The sequence below is a fragment of the Danio aesculapii genome, chromosome 6, assembly GCF_903798145.1.
Source record: "Danio aesculapii chromosome 6, fDanAes4.1, whole genome shotgun sequence".
NCBI lineage: Eukaryota > Metazoa > Chordata > Actinopteri > Cypriniformes > Danionidae > Danio > Danio aesculapii.
The window spans coordinates 44991599-45013615 of record NC_079440.1 but is presented as its reverse complement, the minus strand read 5'-3'; the positions used below and the strand labels follow the sequence as shown (position 1 = coordinate 45013615).

The window sequence follows — 22017 nt, the reverse complement described above, 5'->3', positions numbered from 1 at the left end:
TTCAAGTCCCAGCTGGTGTTTCTGTGTGGAGTTTGCATGTTCTCTCCGTGTTCGCGTGGGTTTCCTCTGGGTGCTCCGTTTTCCCCCACAGTCCAAAGACATGCGCTATAGGTAAATTGAAAAAACTACATTGGCTGGAGTGTGAATGTGTGTATGGGTGTTTCCCAGTACTGGATTGCAGAAGGAAGGGCATGCGCAGTGTAAAACATATGCTGGACAAGTTAGCGGTTCATTCCGCTGTGGTGACCCCTGATGAATAAAGGGACTAAGTCGAAGGAAAATACATGAGAAATCAGAACCACTATAGAAACTTTTCCAACACTGTCCAAAGACATTTATTCTGCATATCGAGTAACAAAATACAGAAGCCACAAACAAACAGTGACGAACACATTAGGCTGAGCTGATACACGACAGTGATGAACTGCACATTTTCCACATTTGAGTTTGCTTCGTTTTCTGCTCTGTCTTCTATTATGAAAACTTTTCTCAGAAAATATATTTCAGTGTCTACAGAGCCTACGGTCAGTGAATCCTGAAGAGGAAAACATAAATGAGAAAATTATGATTTGATTTCCAGTCGAGGTCAAACCAATGCACACAGAGGTCAAACAAAACGGGAGAATCGTTTACATTACTGCCATAACACTAACAGATAAAACTAAGTGAAGCTATATACAGTGAGAGGAGTTTATCTCGTGAAATGTGACTGTGATCACCAGGAAGTCATGCTAAGTTAAACAAACGACAATAAACAAATAAATATAGGCCATAATGGACAGTAGCTACAGCAGGAGTTTGCAGTTTAAAGACATTTGGATTCATCTCTCTCCGTGTGGACAGTTAAAAATAACATCTGGGTTTTTGGCAGAATACATTAACGCAACATAATACACAGCAAAAGACCATCAAGAGCAAATTGCTTGGCTACCTGTATGAAATATGGCAGGAACATTTTATCACCTGTATAGCAGTTTCACAGTATTACAGCAATACTCATATTGCTTCATTTGTACTGCACATTAACAGAACATTCTGGAGACCAGACTCAGCTGTATTCTGTGTAAAATGCAGTGCTTTCAGAATACAGATATAAGGGCAGATTGAATAAAAAGAGCTACATAATTCCTTGAAAGATTGTACACTATCTGACAAAAGGCATTTCGCCTATTAAAGTTTTAGGAACAACAAATAATAACTTGACTGCTAGTTGATCAGTTGGTATCAGAAGTGCCTTATATGAAGTAAAGATTATGCTTATTTTACCCAAATAAAATATTATTTATTTATTTAGGACAGTAAAGTCTGACTTTGCCTAGACTAAAGTCTTGTCACTTAACAGAAATAATGTACAGTGTAGAATATAAAGTCATGGTGCAGTGGAAAAAGAATTAATATTGTGTATGACTCCCATGAGCTTGGAGGACTGTATCCAGACATCTCTGCAGTGACTCAAATAACTTATTAATAAAGTCATCTGGAATGGCAAAGAAAGCGTTCTTGCAGGACTCCCAGAGTTTATCAAGATTCTTTGGATTCATCTTCAATGCCTCCTCCATCTTACCCCAGACATGCTCAATAATATTCATGCCTGGTGACTGGGCTGGCCAATCCTGGAGCACCTTGACCTTCTTTGCTTTCAGGAAATTTGATGTGGAGGCTAAAGAATGGGAAGGAGCGCTATCCTGCTGAAGAATCTGCCCTCTCCTGTGGTTTGTAATGCAACAGGCAGAACAAATGTCTTGATACCTCAGGCTGTTGATGTTGCTATCCACTCTGCAGATCTTTCGCATGCCCCCATGCTGAATGTAATCCCTAATCATGATTTTTCCTTAACCAAACTTGACTGATTTCTGTGTGAATCGTGGGTCCATGCTGGTTCCAATAGATCTTCTGCAGTATTTGTGATGATTGGGATGCAGTTCAACAGATGATTCATCTGAAAAATCGACCTTCTGCCACGTTTCCTAATCATCAACTAGAAGTCAATTTATAATTTGCTGCTCTTACAATTGGGATTGACGACAAGACTTTTGTCAGGTAGTGTGGAGCAAACGAAAAGAAACATGACTTAGCAGTACAAAAACACCAGATAATACTGATATGATGATAGTATTGATAAAAACAATGATTTGTACATTAATCAAGTACAGCAGCAGTTTTAGTTGCTGGTTAGCCAATATTACAACAGAAATATTGATATCAAGTGTAATTTAGCAGCTATTTAGCATCAAACAGACAACTGGAGACAAGTCTAAAAGAAAACGTCCAAACATTTTGTTATATGCAAACAGATTTTAAAGTGGTACATTAGATTGCTTTGCTTTTCTGCTTGATTATTTGTATTGAAGTCAATTATCTTCTTTAATGGGTTCATAATTGATCTTATTCAGTGGCATTTTTTTTTATATGGGCCAAGAATTTAAATCCAGAAAAAGCTAATGTCTTTCAAATAAAGCAGAACACATTTTATCTACATAAATATAACTTCTAATAAAAAGTAAATTAACTAAATAAATTAAGGTATGGATGCTATTTGATTCGATATTTTGATTTAATGTTTTTTTTTTAACTTTGTAACATTATAACTGTTTGGAAAAGGATTGACATGATTTGGCTTTGAATTGGCTTTAAATTAACCACAACATTAAATCACTATAATTTCTGGAGTTTACAAAGGATATTTCTTTGATTAAGAAAATACTGATAGACTACTATGGAACAGGGATTTACATTTTAAATTCTTCCTCAAAGATTACAGCATTTTGCACGATTGAAAATGTAAAATGGCATTCAAGCTTCTAAGCACAATTGAAATTTGCTCCACTAAATTTAGATGTACAGGGTTTCTGCAGAATTTATGAATTTACATTTTTAAGACCAATGATAGCAATTTTTTGAATATTCTGATCTCTAAATGTGCATTTATTGGGAGTGCACAGATTAGAAGTATTAGCAATACACAAGTTTAACAATACAACTTTATTTTACTTATATTAATATCAAATTCATTGAAAAAAGGAGTTTTGAATAGTTCTGCTGTCAAACATTATGCAAACAGTGACACTGTGGCATTCGTCCTCAGTATTTATGTTTTGTTTTAGTGCAAATGTCCAAAGATTCATGACTCGGGATCCATGTCTTGTCAGTTCAAGCAGAAATAATGTGTTTAATGTCTCAAAAATTAAGACTTATTTCCTTCAAAACTACTGATGAAGTTATCAATTATTTGCAGTGCATGCAACAATTATGACTTTCCACACTAATTTAACACTTTTTAAGGGCCTTTAATTGTTGAAAGGTGAATTATTATAATCTGTAATACATTGAGAGGCCTTTTAAAGACCTGCAGAAACCCTGTGTGTTTACAACGTGTGTAGATGCTGCTCTATTTATCACCATATTTCTCAATGTAATCAGCCATTCTATTCCTCTCGATTGTTTCCACTGCGCTGCTGGGATGTCAACATCTCTCCATTGCACCGGGTAGAAGCCGAGGCCTCGGGTGTGGCAGCCAGAGGAACAGGGGTGGTGCTGGGGGTGACGGGTCCTCCTGAGGCTCCCAGTGCTGGACTAGAGGCTCCAGAGTCACTTTGATCCGGAGCCCGGAGCCTCTTCATCATGGTGGTCACACGGACAGCTTTCTGGATAACACACGATAAAAAAAAACAATGTTTTAATACAATAACATAATGTTTTAGTGTAATATAATATTGGGCGGTGGTGCAAAGGGTAGCGCTGTTGCTTTACAACAAGAAGGTCGCTGGTTCGAGCCTCGGCTGGGTCAGTTGGCATTTTTGTAGAGAGTTTCTATGTTCTCCCCGCGTTTGTGTGGGTTTTCTCTGGCTGCTCCAGTTTCCAAAGACATGCAGGTACAGGTGAATTGTGTAAGCTAAATTGTCCGTGTGTGTGTATGTGTGTGAATGAGAGTGTATGGATGTTTCCCAGTGTTGGGTTGCAGCTAGAAGGGCATCCACTGCATAAAACATATGCTGGATAAGTTGGCGATTCATTCCGCTGTGGCGCCCCACTGATTAATAAAGGGACTAAGCCAAAAAAAACAAAGAATTAATAATATTGAATATTATAGTTAACTTTACTATGAATATAAAATGTTTTTTTGTATGCAAACTCATTGAAATGATGTGTAAATTTTTAATTCATTGAAGATAAAAAGATATTTTCAAGCATCAAAACTATAACACTATAATACAGCATTAAATTCATTCATTCATTTTCCACAGCAGAATGAACCGCCAACTATTCCAGCATATGTTTTATGCAGTGGATGCACTTCCAACCACAACCCAGTACTGAGAAACACCCATACACTCTCACATTTACACTCATATACTACGGCCAATTTACTTCATCCAATTCACCTATAGCACATGTACTATGGGGGAAACCCGGGGAGAACATGCAAACTCCACACAGAAATGCCAACTGGCCCAGCCGGGACTCAAACCACTGGTCTTCTTGCTGTGAGGTGACAGTGCTAACCACTGAGCCACTGTTGAATTTCTTACATATATTCCAATCATACACTTTTATGAAGTTCAACTTTATGAAGATTTTTTTTTAATAGGGTTTAGTAAGTACAGGTCAGAATGAATATGTTTAATGCCATATATCTGTTACACTGAATGACAACGAAACATTTTTGTCATTGTATTTTCTAAATAGTTATAATAAATATGTTTTATGCTCACCCAGGCTGATTGAAAACACAGTAAAAATGTAAATAACTTTTCTTTGTGAATATATATATATATAAAAAAAAGTAATTTATACTTGTGCTAGTAAAGTTGCATTTTCAGCTCCATTACTGCAGTTCTTAGTGTCTCAGAAAACATTCTAACATACTTTTTTGCTTCTCAAAAACATTTCTTAATATCATTAGTATATTAATATACTTTTACAGAATTATTTGATGAATAAGTGTAAAAGAACAGCATTTTTTTAAACAGAACCTTTGAAGTATTACAAATGCCTTACGTAATGCATCCTAGCAGAACAATAATGTAAATGCAAAAACATTTCCACATAATCTTACCTTCCATTTAGCTTTTGCAAAGTTTTTCTCGATTTGAGCACAAACGCCATCTTTGATGTTCTTGTCTGAGGCAGCATTTCCAGATATCCTAAAAAGCACAAAAATATAAACAGTTTTTGTGAATAAAACAGCAAAGACTAACTATTTAATGCACTTGAAAAGTTCCCTTACCACTCATGGTTGATGGCTTCCTGTGCGGTCAGTCTTTGGTCCTGGTCCACGTCCATTAAACAAGCGACTAAGCTTTTTGCTGCAATGCAAATGGTTACAGATTTGATAAGAATCTCATAGATATTTTCCAGAGATTTTACTTTATTGTACCTGAATCTGAAATGTCGTCCCAGTAGGGCGAATCAAACTCGTAGTCTCCAGACAGAATTTTCCGGAACAAGTTCTTATCATGATTGTCATAATCATCATCATCCGTCTCATCATAAAAAGGTGGGTTTCCTGACAGTCTGTTGAAAATTATAATGCAAGTTTACAGGTTTACTTAGGCTAATGCACCATATAATCAATATTTTTTTAGGGAGAGAATTAGATACAGGAAATGATATGAACTTACAAATTGATGATGATCTAATACAGGAAATGAAATGTACATGTAACTTCAACGATGACTCCAAAACACATGGGTTCTACCTCTCAACAAAAAGTCTTTCAACAGGTAATGAAATGAACATGTTGAGCCATGTTATGCAATGAATGAAGTGTACAGATGATGATGACATGAACTCACAGGATGTACATGATCACCCCGATGGCCCAGCAGTCCACCGGTCTGCCATATCTCTGCCTGCCGACCACCTCTGGAGCTGTAACATACAGAAAGAAAAAGCCTGAATCATGATAATAGGTAAAGAACGAATAAATATGTCTCACATAATAAATAAATAAATAAATAAATAAATAAATAAAGTTCAAAATGTGATTTGTTGATCTGAAAAACTCAAGTTGAGTAGCATGTTTATAAAGGTAACTAAAACTTAAACCATAAAACTATTTTTGTTGCTGAAATCAAATAAATGTTAAAGGGTCACGAAACACCAAAACACATTTTTTGAGATGTTGACAGTCATATATGTGTCCCATACTGCAAAAAACACTATTTGGACATATATTTCACTAAAACATGAAAATTGGTTGGTTTGCGTTGTCTTGAGCAAAGTCATTCCTCTGGTATAACAAGACATTTTGAAGCTACGTTACGGCCATGAGATCATTGTGTAAATTCCAGCATGGACATATATGAGTTTTCTGCATATTTGTTCATTAATTTATGAAAAAGCCTTGTTTCTAACCAATCAGTGCGCTCTATTGTGAACAAGATGCAACCTCATTAATATGCATGGTATGGCTGCGAAGACTCCTTTACCTCTTATAGTGTTCAGAGATGCCACGTTGTGTTGCCAACCATAATTCAAACAAGTAGTAGAAGAATTGTTCGGAGACATGGGTTGTTAGTTTTGCGTTTATAAATGTGGCGCAACGATGGTTTGTTACTATTTCCCCACGATAAGAGCACAGCTTGCGTGTGGATCCACATGTGTGGATTACAGTGGTCTGCTAACATGTGACAAAAATATGTTTGTAAGGAACATTTTTCACCCGAGAGCTTTTTCAAATCCAGATTTGCCACTCGTCTTTTTTTTTAAAAAGACACGATTCCAGATTGTGTTAATTGTCCTGTCTCTACAGATTTGCTAAGTGTGTGATCAATGTTCGTTGCTTATGTTTATTCAGATGGCAAAGTTAGTTAGTATCGTCTATTGTAACTAAAATGATTTAGTTACTAAGTTTACAGTAATATCACTACAATATTATGGACTGAAAATCCTCCACTTCCACACAGCTCTCAGATCCGCAGTTAATGCTGCTCTCTGAATCACTGTCTATCTCCCCTGCACCTGTGTTTGTGTTGCCGCTGTGAAAATCAGCTGTAGTGCATGTAATGAAATTTCCCATTTTCATGCAAACCCTTCCCTCTTTTGCCACTCAACACTCCCACCTTAACAAAGGACTCACCCACTTTCCTGACTTTTGGGGTTTTATGGCCCTTTAATTGAATAATCCATACAAGACTAAATTAAAACAATGTTTCAACATTTTAATTCAGAAATTAAATATATGAAAAATTCTAACTATAAAAATTTATTTTAAAAAAGTTACTAGATTAAAGAAACTAGATTATTTCCACATCATTTACCCTTACATATTATAATGATAGTATTATATGTATATGATTAATTATAATTCATAACATAGGGCTGTAAATCAATACATCTAAGTACCTCGTGTACTTGTTCTTACCAAGGTACTCAGGTGTGCCACATGGCTCTTTGATGAGACCGTTTTCCAGTTTGGCCAGATGAAAATCGCTGATTACAATTTTAGAGTTCTTCAGACGGTTGTAGTAGACCAGATTTTCCAGCTGAGAAGATAAAGTCATTTAAAAAAGCGAACCGGAAAAAACTCAAACACTACAATGCTTAAAAGTCCAAAATATTTTGAACAGTAAAAACAATATTGGTAACATTTTATTGTATGAAGAGAAGCAATGACATTCTGCTAAACCTCTCCTTTAATGTTCTCACTAAACAATGGAATGATCATGACTTGAGAGTTAAAGATGAGAGAATCTTTCTTCTGTCATGAATTAATCACCGTGTCTGAAAAACTTTCCAGTGGAATACATACTGGTGGCCATTAGATGGAAGTAAAGTCACCTTCAAGTTTCTGTGAACAATGCGGAGAGAGTGCAGGTACGCCACAGCCTCAAGAACCTGCCGGATCACATTACTGGTGTCACGCTCTGAGTAGTAGCCCTGGTCCAAGATCCAGTCGAACACCTCCCTCCCTGTAGCCCTAAAGCAAAACAAACATTCACGTCACAGTAAAACTTTTCATTGCAATGTAATGATGAATGCACAAAGATGCCCACTTTTTTAGTTTTTAGATAAAATAGTCGAGATACAAGACAAAGCAAATGCATAATCAAACAATCAAATAAATAAATATAAAAAAGACATGACGATCTTCCAATGTATTCTCATTTATTCTAAAAAAAAAGTACCTTCTTTACATTTAGGCCCAATCTTCTATTTTTGTACCCCTACACCTCCCACCCCCACCCTTCTCCCTCCCCCCTTCCCGTTGGCCCTTAAAACGAGTGTGAAGAGAAAGGGCTTCAAAATTTACCTCTAAGAAATAAGACAGTACTACAGCACCTGCACGTCATCATGTGTCATCGCAATCTCATGCTTCATTTGAGATAGAAGTTGTGTTATTTTTTGGAATTTATCTTCAAGAAATCGCTGCAGGCATATATTATGTTATTATATACCTTTTGAGTGGAACTGCTGAGCCTGATGACTGGGAAGCAACTGTTTCTATTGTTATGTCTATGAGTTAATACTGTCTAAAGTGATTTTGCTATTTTTATGATTAATACTTTTTAAAGTGATCTCCTTTTAATGCAAAACAGACTTTGAATGTAGTAAGAAAATAGCAGCCAGAATGCTAAATACCAGATTTGAACTAGTTAAACTAGTAAAACAGCTGAGAGTACAAAGATACAACATTGAGTTTTTATAGCAGATTGTCTCTTGCATATGTATATGCATCAGATGGGTCAGTTCTACAGACCTAACCCAAGACTCCTGTCGCCATCCCTATCTGGACTCAGATACAATCCCGCATTGATGTACATATTTAGAATTGTCTATCTTTGTTTTACCCAATCGTAACCTGTTACCTGAGTCACACCCTTTCTGGTCTTGTGTGAGTATAATTGTTATTGATTTGTGATTGTAAGCAGAGCAGCCTAGGAACTCATTGTGAGTGTCGAAGCTGGCTTCTGCTGATCAAACTGCAAACTATCTTCAATAAACTTTATTTATTTGAATCTCTGACTCCGGCTCTTCTTCATCTGATGGACTGGTCATTCTTTGGGTTCAAACTGTACATTATCCAAACACTTTCAAATGACTTGTGCTGATGTACCCCTAAGACCCAACTAACTTCTGCAATTCTCCATCTGAGGTTCTTTGAGGCTTTTTCAACACTGTGTTTGGAAAAAGACAGACTGATCCATTACACTTCCCGTGGACTGAACTACCATTTCATTTCAATATACAGCAGTCAACATTTGAAGTGGTTCCAAACCATCATAAAAGTTGTCCTAAAACTATTAAACAACACCCATTCTTGTATTAGAACTATTTTGAAAAAACACTTTCAATGTTGACTACTGTATACCCTATCACCTGATGCTGGAAATAGCCATTTTCAGTGTTCTTGCACTTTTCTTATAGCCTCTTCCCAATTTATGATACTCAACAACCATTAGTCATAATTCACAGCTCAGTTCTGTTGTTTGAACCATTTTAATGAATGACTGAGGGAGTTTGGACTCATATGTAAAGCTCTGTGAAATAAATGGTCATGATTGAATAAATGGTCATGACCTGTTCCTCTTAAAATAATTAGCTTATATGATTTCATAGGGGTGCCAGTAATTGCGGTAGACATTTACAGTTGCAATCAGAATTATTAAAACCTTTTGAATTTCCCAAATGATGTTTAACAGAGAAAGAACATTTTCACAGTATGTCTGATAATATTTTTTCTTCTGGAGAAAGTCTTATTTTTTCTTTATTTCGGCAAATAAAAGCAGTTTTAATATATATATTTTTCCGATAGTCTACAGAACAAACCATCATTATACAATAACTTAATTACCCTAACCTGCCTAGTTAACCTAATTAACCTAGTTAAGCCTTTAAAGGGTCACGAAACACCAAAACACATTTTTTGAAATGTTGACAGTCATAAATGTGTCCCATGTAGCTAAAAACACTATTAGGACACATATATTTCACTAAAAAGTGAAAATTGGTTGTTTTTGCCCTATTTCGAACAAATTCGTTATTCCGGTTTGAAATTAATTTTAGCAGCGGCATCATGGCGATTAGGTCCTTGCGTGTATTCCAGTGTGGAGACTGGCTGTCTGTACAGGCGAGTATAACAGGATATCTTTTGGCTTCTGCATTAATTAATGAAATAGACTTGGTTCAAACCAATCAGCCCGCTCTATTGTGTATGAGGTGCAACTTCATTAATATGCATGATATAGCTTCGTAGACTGTTTTTATCTGTTACTGTTTTCAGACGGCAAAGAGACGCAATGTTGTGTTGCCAACAGTAATTAAAACAGGTGGAAGAAGAATTGTTTGGAGACATGGGTCATCAGTGTTGCGATTATAAATGTGCTGCAATGAAGGTTTTGTTTTCATTTCCCCACTATGAGAGCACCGCAGGACTTACATGTGGATTAAAATGCACGCGACAGAAATACATTTGTAAAGAACATTTTTACCCGAGAGCTTTTCGCATCTGGAACTGGTAAAATACGGGATTGCCGCTCATCTTCTTTGAAAAAAGACACGGCTCCAGTTCGTGTTTATTGTCCTGTCTCTACAGATTTGGTAAGTGTGTGATCAATGTGCTTTGTTTGTTTATTCTGAGACAAAGTTATTAAGTATAGTTAGCAGTACGCTTTCAGTTTTTGAAGACATACTTTAGTCAAAATCATTTAGTTACTAAGTTTAAAGTACGTTAATATCACTTACAATATTATGGACTGAAAGATCTGCTGTAAGTGTTGCTCTCCGAATGTAAACACCATAAACAATTCGCTGTATTTTGTGACAGGATAGTCTATACACACAGAGCTTTCTGATGCTACCTACCGAGTGCATCTAAGTTACAGAGAAATGCAAGGTTACATCCAATATCTCGTTTGTCACGGGGGGCATGCATTAAATGTTCCTGAATGAAAGTGAAAGTGCCAAACTGCAGTTAAAGTCAACAAATTAATAATTTGGCAAGTAATTCGATTACTGATGTCCATGTAAACGCAGTCACTGTCTTTCTCCTCTGTGTCTGTGTTGTTTTGCCTCTGTAAAAAACAGCGTGTGCTCAAACTGAAAACTCCCATTTTTATGCAAAACCTTCCCTCTTTCCCTGCCCCGACACTCCCACCTAAACAGAGTTAGACTAACCCACTTTCCTGACACCCTGCTGAGACAGGGGGGTTTCGTGGCCCTTTAAATGTCATGTTAAGCTGTATAGAAGTCTCTTGAAAAAAATCTAGTCAAATATTATTTACTATCTTCATTGCAAAGATAAAAGAAATCAGTTATTAGAAATGAGTTAATAAAACTATTATGTTTAGAAATGTGTTGATAAAATCTGCCCTCCATTAAACAGAAAATGGGGGGGGGGGATAAACATGGCATCTAATAATTCAGGGGGTTTAATAATTCTGATTGCAACTGTAGTTAATTAATCAATAATTTTATTTATAAAAACTGTTTGCAATTGTCTGTTCTTAATGAGAGCAGAGTTCATATTTTGACCAAACGATTAAACAACAAACCTTTTTTGACAGCCCTCTTTGCTGAGATTTCTCAAGGGTGCCAATATTAGTAGTGGATACAGTAGAAAAGTCTATATTCTACATCTAAAAAAAGCTTGTTCCAAACTAAATACAATGAACGCAAATAGTATGCATCCACACACTTGTATTTCAATTTTACTTTCACAGACAAAAACCCAAAGCACTTACAGCTCCAGAAAGAGGAAGTACTCTTTTCTCGTCTCAAAGACATCTACCAGCTGGAGGATGTTATGATGCTTCACCCTGTAGGGAGAGACAGAGAGAGAAACTGTGACACTGTGAAAGGAAGCAGAGTAGAAAGTGAAAAGAAATCATCACTATCTGCAAAAATAAAATCATTTGCATGGTAAAGAGTCGACTGCATTCTGCAAATCTTGTTAAACAAATTTCAGCACCGAGCGCCATCTGCGAGTACCTTTCTTCTCTAAAATGTGGATCTTATAAATAACCTGCACGGAAAACATACATTTTCAAGATGAGGATCTCGTTTTTGGCTGCTTTCCGTACTTTCCTCCCGTCTTTCTTCAGGAACTTTTTACAGGTGTACATTTTCAGTGTGTTCTTGTCCTTCGCCCTGAAGATTTCACAAAACTCCTCCCTGTTGAGGGACAATAAATCATCATTTGAATAAGAAAATCTGAGATAAATTAAAAATTATTTTGGAAATGTCACAGATTTTTTGTACTTAGAAATTAGAACAGCTCATTAATATGGATTATATAAATAGTTTAATAAACAATATAAAAATAAAAATAAATACTAATTAGGGATGTCCATATCCGATCACGTGATTGGAAATCGTGCCCGATCACGCAGTTTTCAGACTCGTTTGGAATCAGACGTTACCTCCCAATCAGGACTCCAATGTATATGTATGTGTATTTATTTATATATATATATAGTCATTATTTTTTAACACATCTATAGTTATGCGGCAACACAGAGTTAGACCTCTTTCTTCACACAGACACAGCAAAGTGTGCGGCATGACATCACTTTTTTACAGAGACACTATTGGTTAAATATTGCCATAGAAAACTGCGAGATATGTAAACTTGAGATTGCCTGCTAGGTATTTAAGTTGAGGTGCTCTTTGTTACTATTTATATTAGTTGATTTATATTTACTGTTGCACTAAAGTCCAAAAGTGAAGAATTGATATTATTTATTAGTTGATTGTTCAAGCTACCTCACAGAAGTGCTCTTTTTGTTAGCAGAGTTGTTGAATGTTAAAATAAGGTGAATTAAATAAAAAATAAGGAACATCCTGGTTTCTTCTCTCTTTTTTATTCTTTTTTTAGGTATTATAGAAGTATCAGATCGGGTTTCGGTATCAGTAGATACTTAAAATCAAATCACTCAGACTCAAGGGCAAAAAAACCTGATCGGGACATCCCTACTACTAATACAGAACCATAGAGTTGTACTCACGATTTTACTACCTGTCCCAGGTCATACTTATCAGTGACCTCTGAAGGACTGTTGTAGTCCTTCTTCTCTCCCAGAGTCAAACAGCCAAATGGCATGGCTGCTCCTGCCCTGAAATCAAACATAAAAAGTTCTTTAAAGGAGTGTAAAAAAGGATTGTACGTGCAATAAGGACATGAAAGATGTCTAAAACTAGTGAGTCAATAGAAGAGAAATATTGTATGCAATTGCTTCCACGTGTATAACCAATAGAGCTTAAGATTTTCATTTAATTAAGTGAGATTTATATTTGTAGATGCCCAAACTAGTTAGGAAACAGGAAGCATATAGAAAATATTATATTATAGAAAAATTCTAACATGAATTACTTATACCAAAGAGCATAGAATCACCAAGAGGCGACATTCTAGTGTGATTTGGGAAACAGCCCCTAGATGGCGCGATGGCCATTTTGGAATGAAAACTCCATTAGAATAACAGCATATTATAAGTCTGTGAAATAAACTATTAAAAGTGCTGATGATTGTGATAGTAAGTGTTGTATTGTTGTCTTTCAGGTTGTATCTCAGCTTTAATTCGCTTTTTAAATAAATAAATAAAAAACAAAGCAGCTGCTTGCCATCGCAACAGCAATAAGATCCAACGGACAGCCGAACGCTTTCACTCCAATATGGCGGAACCCGGGGCTGTTGCTGGGCGCTGCTGTTGCAATGGAACGTTCTATTGAGTGTCGCCTCTTGGTCATTCTAAGCTCTTTGCTTATACTATCTGTTTGGTAACCATGGTAATTTAAATACAAACAGGAATGTTGTATTACAAAGCATCCTAACAAAAAACTTTAGGGCAAACTTTCTAAATTATTAATTCATTCATTCATTTTCCTTCGACTTAGTCACTTTATTAATCCGCCACAGCGAAATGAACCACCAACTTATCCAGCATATGTTTTATACAGCGAATGCCCTTCCAGCTGCAACCCATCACTGGTAAACACCCATACACCCTCATTCACACACACACACACTACAGACAATTTAGCTTACCCAATTCACCTATATCGCATGTCTTTGGACTGTGGGGGAAACCGGGGCACCAGGAGGAAACCCACGTGAACACGGAACACAGAAATGCCAACTGAACCAGCCGAGGGTCGAACCAGCGACCTTCTTGCTGTGAGGCGATAGTGCTACCCACTGCACCACAGCACCACATTGTCATATTTATTGCATACAAATAAACAACAATTCAAGCAAAAAACAGCCACGAGCCCTTGTCGAGTTCTAATACTGCACTGTACTGCATTAGTCTAATCATCCTGTAACCTACGTCTGCAACATTAGCTAGCAAATTACCAGCCTCTCAATGCACAATACGGTTGATGACTAGAGGATTTCTGTCTTCTATCCGCCCTCTGAGTGCACATTTTAATTGTGCCTGTTTTAAAAAGCCGCTGATGTGCGTGTTGATGATGGTGTGAATTTAATAAATTATGGAGAGAGTTTTTTGCTGTGAAGCCTTGAGATGCCGCTCCACATTCATTCATTGACAATTAAAATGTGCATTTGTTTCTTTTTTTTTTTCTTCCATTGAGCATCGAGTGAGCTCCGAGACCCTGTGCTTTTCTCTAAGTCTAAGCCAGAACTCAAAGAGGAGGAATAAATTCTCATTTATTTGTGAGCGAGAAAAAAAAAATGGGGGGGAGGAGAGATTTGGCAGACAGCACACTCATAACCACACATGAGTAATGCCTACAATTTATTCCAAAAGTGACAATTTCCACTTGTGGCAGGAAGTCGCTCTGAAAAATTCTGATTCTCTGAACATTCAGTAATCATGGTTATGGATGACGGATCTGAGAGCAAGCAACAGGAACAGACTGCAGAAACTTCCGACAGATAATTGACATTCATTGGACAGTCTCAAATTGTTTGTCTTAGGATTTAATATGATAAGAATTATGACATTTAAAGGATCGTTCACTAAAAAAGATTCTGTCCTGATTTATTCACCCTCGTGTCATTTTAAACCTGAATGAAAGTATTGCTGCTGTGGAAAGCAAAAGTTTTTTTTCATACATGAAAGATAACAGTGACTTTAATGACATGGACAAAATTACACAAACATAAGAAGTCATACTGTTTTGTATCAACATGAGAGTGAGTAAATGATGACACTGACTACGTTTACATGGACATCAGTAATCAAATTATTTGCCTTAATCTGAATAAGACAATAATATGATTAAGGTGTTTACATGAGATGCTTTTTGAATATTTCTTTCATGATCCTGTTTTACATGTTATAACACATATCAATTAACGTCATTGCGTCACCACGTTATCCACATTTTCTGTGGAGTTTCATGTAATTTCAGGTGTTTCATTTAAAAATTTTTGACTGCAGTTGGACACTTTTACTTTCATTTAGTAACATTTCATGCATGCCCCCTGTGACAAACGAGATATTGGATGCGAGTTTAAACTACTGGAAGAGTGTTGTTTTAATGGAATTTGATACTTTTTTACTGCATGCCGAATGCAGGAAAAAAACTGCAGGTGTCTGTCTTTCTCTGACTCGATAGGTGCAGAGATTAGTGTCAAACAGCCGTGTGTATAGACTATCCTGTCGCAAAATGTGCCAAAAATCCTACATGACAGTAATAGTCTGATTAAGGTGTTTACATCTGTATTGAACTTCGGCATACTCCACAGGTCTTAATTCTATTTCTGTTAGTTATTTATAGTGTATGTTATTTCTGTTTAGTTCGATTATGATCTTAAATTGATTAAATTCATCAAAAATGGCTTTTCACATGGTAGACTCTTAATCAGAGTATTGTCTTAATCGTATTAAAATCGGATTATTGGTGTCCATGTAAACAAACTCAATGAGTAGGCTACGTTTACATGGACACCAATAATCTGATTTAAATAGGATTAAGACAATACTCTGATTAACAGTCTACCATGAAAACAGCCATTTTGATTACCTTAATGTGACAAAAGTTATAATCAAACTAAATAGAAATGGAATTTGTGGAGTATGCCGATTTTAGACGCATTATTGAAGATCAGCACAGACATGTAAACACCTTAATCATACTATTACCTTTGTGTAGGATTTTCAATGCATTTATTGACAGGATCTATCGACACACGGCTGTTTGACAGCATTCTCTGCACCTACCGAGTCAGTAAAGGACCACAGACACCTGCATCGCGAAATGCAGAGTTTTTTTTTCTCATACGGCGTGCGAAATTAAATTCCATTAAAAGCACACTCTTCCAGGAGTTCATACTCACATCCAATATCTCGTTTGTCACAGGAGGCATGTTTGAAATGTTTCTGAATGAAAGTAAAAGTGCCAAACTGTAGTTAAAGTCAACAAATTAATAACCAAACACCTGAAATGACATAAAAATCCAGAGGAAACGTGGATAGCGTGGTGACGTTAATCAAACTATGTGTTATAACATGTAAAACGGGATCATGAAAGGAACATACAAAATGCAACTCATGTAAACATCTTAATCATATTGTTCTCTTATTCACATTAAGGCAAATAATTCCATTACTGATGTCCATATAAACGTAGTCAATAATGGGGTAAACCATGTCTTTAAATGAATTCACAGCTGGCAAGATGATCCTTGCTAAAGAATGGCTGTTTATGCATAACTCTATAGAGAACAGAAGAAAATGCCTGTTGCATACCTTTTTGCCAAAAACCTTAATAGCAAGAAGCACTTTTAAATAACACAGCTTCTCTGTCCAAACAACTGTCCATTCAAAATAAGGAAGTTTGATCTTTAGCTGTAACAAAAGTAGTTGTCCCTGAATTGTCAAAAATCTGCCAGATGATGCAAAGTGACACTTTTTGGTTCATTCAACTGATGTTTAATTGGGAACGAATAAATGGGAATACCTGAGTGCGGGAAACATGCAGAAAATGTACAGACTGAGCACTGACACTGTAACAATACAAATCTGGTTTAAAACCAATGAACTGTCATTCATTTAGTTCTTATTTAAGTCACACAAGTCACTTTACTTCTGCAATAGCCACTCAACCCATTTTACTTCAGTAATAAAAATATATGGCCGATCACTGGCCACTTCATTAACAACAACATTCACTATGCCTTTTGGTTAGACCAACTTTTGCTTTCAGAGCTGCCTTAAATCTTTGTGGAAGATGCTAGAAAAAATCCTCAGAGATTTTCTCCCATAAATTGATTTACTGGCTGCAGTGTGTCAGCTAAACATTCATGATGCAAGTCTTAACTTTTTAAAGGTGCTCTAGAGGTCATCTATCATTGTTATGTTCAACAAACTAGTCTGAGGTATATCCGAGCGTGGTGGCATGTCAAGTTATTGTGCTGAAAGTAGCCTTCACAAGATTGGCACACTATTATCACAGACATAATCAGCAATAACAATCAAGCTATTGATGCTCAGTTGGTAAACACAGGATTACACCACCAGCGGCAGGTTGAACTTATCATACAGGGCAAGAAAAATCCATACTCTAAAGTTGTTCATGCCAAATTCTGACTTTTGCTTTCAAATGCTCCAAATTTGCATTCAAAATCAAATTTTCTAAATAGGTAGTACTACAGTTTATTAGACGTTATATATTAGACATATTACATTCACCATGTTGTGTATATCACATACCAGTGTCAGTTGTGTTGCTTCCATTGCATTTATTAATCCTTTCCTATGCCCTTATGCCACAGGTGCCGAACTCAGTTCCTGGAGGGCTGCAGCTCTGCACAGTTTAGTTTCGACCCTAATTAAACACACCTGATCAGACTAATTGAGTCCTTCAGGCTTGTTTGAAACCTACAGGTAAGTATGTTGGAGTTGGGTTGGAACTAAACTGTGCAGGGCTGCGGCCCTCCAGGAACGGAGTTTGACAACCCCTGCCTTATGGTATGGTAAAATGTCTGTCGAATTAGCACACTTTAAGTTATGGTGTACGTACTACTTCATTTAATTATTTTCCACCCACTGTTTTTATATATTAGTTCTGGCATGCTAATTGGCTTGATCACTGTTTTCAGTAATTTATTCATTTTCCTTCAGATAAGTCCTTGATTTATCAGGGTAAATGAATTGCCAAGTACTCTGGCATATGTTTTACACAGCGTATGCCCTTCCAGCCACACCCCAGCACTGTGCTGGGAAACACCCATATACTCTTTCATTCACACAGACTCATTACATACTCATTCAATGTAGTTAATCCAATTCACTTATACCACATGTGTCACACTGGACTGTGGAGGAAGGAAACCCACGCGAACAAGGAGAGAACATGCAAACTCCCCACAGAAATGTCAGCTGGTCCAGCCACCGTGCCACCCCATACAGTTTTTAACTGCTGACGAGTTATTTTAACTTTATTTAACTTTCGAGCAAATTATATTTTGAAGAAGAAATGCAAACTTATTATTATCTAGTACCTGTAAAATTAGTCTTCCTGTTCAGTGGTGTAGTCATAAAAAAAGGTGGTGTACTATTACCCACCCAACCCGCCTGTGCTGTTTTATAATTTTACCTGAACATTTCAGCGAGACATCATTCACTTGACTTCGAAAAACTCACAAAATTTTCTCACAGCTGCTGTGGTCGTCAGGGGGCAGGGAATAGCGCAAAATATAAACAAAAATGTACCAATTGCAACAAATTAAGATGAGTTTAAAAAAACATTTGGTATACAGGTAAAGGGGATGCAAATACACGTAAATTAGGGAAGTCTAATCAGCAAAACAAGTGAGTATACCGAGGGTATATGTAATTATTGATCCTCAGAAATCGTAATACCCAAACAGCTAGTGGAAAAAAGTAGGCATACTGAGTATACGTGCGTATAGCCCCGACTACACCACTGTTCCTGTTGGGTTGATTTGAGACCAAAAATTATATATTTTTTCTATCCAGTGGTCCCTCGTTAATCACGGGAGTTATTTTCTAAAAATAAGTGAAATCCGCAAAGTAGTCAGCTTTCTTTTTTTACAATTATTACAGATGTTTTAAGGCTGTAAAACTTCTTTCACACTTTTCTCTCTTGTGTAAACACTCGCGGAACTTCTACCTTCCTTAGCCATGTCCAGAAGTCCAACTTTTTGTGCGATGGTTAGCATCTTCCTCTGCCTTTTGTGTGCTACCTTGGGTGCCTTTGACGGTGCAGAATGTTTCGTCGACATTATAGGATTTGTTTACATAATATGTAAATTTGGCAAGCTGAACGCTTTCTGTACTGTACAGGAGACACACCACAGAAATTGATAGACAATGGTCTACAGCCAATCAGGATGCAGAACATAATGCGCTAATCAGGACGCAGAACACAATGAGATAATTGGGACGCAGAACACAATGCACTGTTTAAAAAAAGCATGTCAAATTAAACTAAAAAGTCTGCAAAACTGCGAGACAGCAAAGGGTGAACCGCGTGGCAAGGGGCCACTGTATATCTATTTTTTTTGCCAAAATCAGCAATAGAAAGCTTGATGGCTTAGCATTTTCTTTGTGCTAGCACTTGCTTTAATGTGCACTTATTTTGGAGATATCCTGGTGTTTTATTCCCTGGGCAATAAACCCTACAGCGTTTTGCATTAAAATTAACTAGTGAGGTATTGAAACGACCAAAGAAGAACAAACTGCTCAAATCTAAACGCACCACACGCAGAGCTCACAAAAGTCCCCTACTAGTGTTAATAGCCTCTTATGCGGCACATCATGTAATTCTCTGTTATCTTCTCAGAAGAGCCTATAGATTCAGAAAGCTGTGGTGAATCTTCCAAAACTGTCACTTTACTGTTTTGAGAGCTGGGAGGACAGCTATTATCCATCACAGTATAACGTACTGAAACAAACAACAAAAGGACCTCACACAAACACGCAATTACACATCAGGCTGCCAGTACAATTGCACCGCTACTCGGGTCTGACCCGACAATTTGCCGAACACCATGACAGTCCTCAATCACACTGAAGCTCCGCCGGATAATGTGACAGGATTTTGTCTCTAAAGGCTTCGGGCTTTGAAAATTAACAAAGAAGCCAGACAAAAACCAGCACAATAGTTCACATGCGCTGCACGCCTCTGAACTCTGCCAGGCTTGAACTTACTCTGAAACACTTTGTTTGATGTTACAGTACAAAAACATCCTATTTTCTCTTCTCCACTCTCCCAGAATAGTGCAGAAAAGGCAGGAGAGCAGACTGAAGCATCATTACCACCCAGCACCGGAGTAAAGACCAAAAAAAGGCCAGTCCTGATATCCACAGTAAAGGAGGCATTACATAAATTACAGGCTGAGAGAGAGGCTGTTTGCTTTGCCCGTCACAGGAGCACCAAGGTCTCTAATTAATCTCCCCTTGGTCCCTATGATTGCAAGAGACACTGACTTTGCAAGACCAATACATGCATGGTAATGAGGGGAGAAAAGCACTTTAAAGACAGTTTGGAGAATAGCAGAAGAACTAAACACGTAGAGATTTAGTGCACATACTAACATTTTGAATATTTCAATAACAAAATAAAAAGTGCCCAGATTATGTATTTGAAATGTTTGTTTTTTCCAACACAAGCTCATTGTGAAAACGTTCCCTCATTTACATTTCTAGAGAGTGCGACGGTTGAAGGCTTCTTTTTTTTTTTTGCGCTACCAGCTGACCGATTAAGGCAGACATTAGTATCCAAATTATGGACAAATCTGCTGCCCCATCAGCTCCTGTACCTTTATTTCTGACAGTGTGCTAATAGGATTTTAAAAAAATCGCTAAAAATCATAATGTACAGCAGGGGTTTCAAACTTTTAGGACACAATACCTTAATCTGACTAAAGTCATAACTGAACTAAACAGAAATGGAATTAAGACATGAGGAGTATATATTAGTGGCATTATTGAAGTAAACACCACAATCAAACTATTACCGTCATGTAGGAATATTCGCCGCATTTTGTGACAAGATCCATACACACGGCTGTCAGTAAAGGACCGCACACACACACACACATACACACACACACACGCACACACACACACACACACACACACACACACACACACACACACACACACACACACACACACACACACACACACACACACACACACACACACAAACAAACAAACAAACAAAAAAAAAATTAAAGATGAAACAACCAAAATTGCATTAGCCTCTGCAGGAAAGGTGAATAGTCTGGTGACGCCACATTCAAAAAGCACTTCATGTAACACCTTAACTATATCATTGTCTTATTAAGGAAAATAACTGATGTCCAAGTAAACATAGTCAGTAGTGTCTTCAAAGTTGGTGAAAAATCCAGATAGGCATCTTGCTGATTAGATTCAGAAGGGCACTTGTTAGTCAGACGGCTCTCCTCTTAACTTTCATTAATTCACTGTCATTCATTTTAAAAAGCACCTGGTCCATTTTATTTGTATATTCACTGGAATGCATTAACTGTACAGGTGCCTGATAGTTAGCTCGGGAGCTAATGTTAATCCTATTTCCTCTAGTGAACGCATAAAAATCGTCATCATAATTTACTCAAGTGCACGCGTCAATGTCTCGCGCCCCCTTATAGGTCCTGCATGGGGCCCCCTGGTGGCGCGCGCCCCACAGTTTGTAAATCCCTGATGTAAAGTACATCTTCCTTTTGATTGATAGTCAAAATATACACTGTAAAAATGCCTGTGATTTCAATTGTAAAACACTGTAAAAATGCTATGGTAAAAATCTGTAACCTGTTTACCAGTAAGTTTTTTCAATTTATTTAGCAAATAGCCCTAAATTCCCTTTTCCAGAATTCCCTGCATGACACTTCCCTTTTTATGTTTATTGTTGACATTATGGATAATTTTAACTTTATCTAAAATGTATTTTTGTGCATTACTCTTGAGTTCTATGTTAAATCTAATGTTGATAAAAAATGTTTTTTGCATTATTTTAATTTTATGTTTATTACCAGGATAGTTTTTAATAGCTGTGTGAATGACACTGAGCATCTTCAATATATTAGTATGTTTCTCTGCTTGTGGGATAAGTAATTTA

General features: G+C 36.9%; 1 protein-coding gene across 2 annotated transcripts in view; it reads right to left on the bottom strand.

The window, feature by feature from the left end:
* Positions 1-318: 318 nt before the first annotated feature.
* camkva (CaM kinase-like vesicle-associated a) overlaps positions 319-22017 on the bottom strand; it is a 78228-nt gene continuing 56529 nt past the window's right edge. For both annotated transcript variants that reach the window (XM_056460354.1, XM_056460355.1), the window contains exons 2-11: positions 12948-13055; positions 11983-12114; positions 11685-11759; positions 7783-7921; positions 7367-7487; positions 5796-5871; positions 5378-5514; positions 5228-5306; positions 5057-5144; positions 319-3644 (exon numbers count right to left, since the gene is read on the bottom strand). In XM_056460354.1, coding sequence (XP_056316329.1) covers positions 3426-3644; positions 5057-5144; positions 5228-5306; positions 5378-5514; positions 5796-5871; positions 7367-7487; positions 7783-7921; positions 11685-11759; positions 11983-12114; positions 12948-13042 — 1161 coding nt within the window. In that variant the 5' untranslated portion in view covers positions 13043-13055 and the 3' untranslated portion in view covers positions 319-3425. The remainder of the gene's footprint in view (positions 3645-5056; positions 5145-5227; positions 5307-5377; positions 5515-5795; positions 5872-7366; positions 7488-7782; positions 7922-11684; positions 11760-11982; positions 12115-12947; positions 13056-22017) is intronic.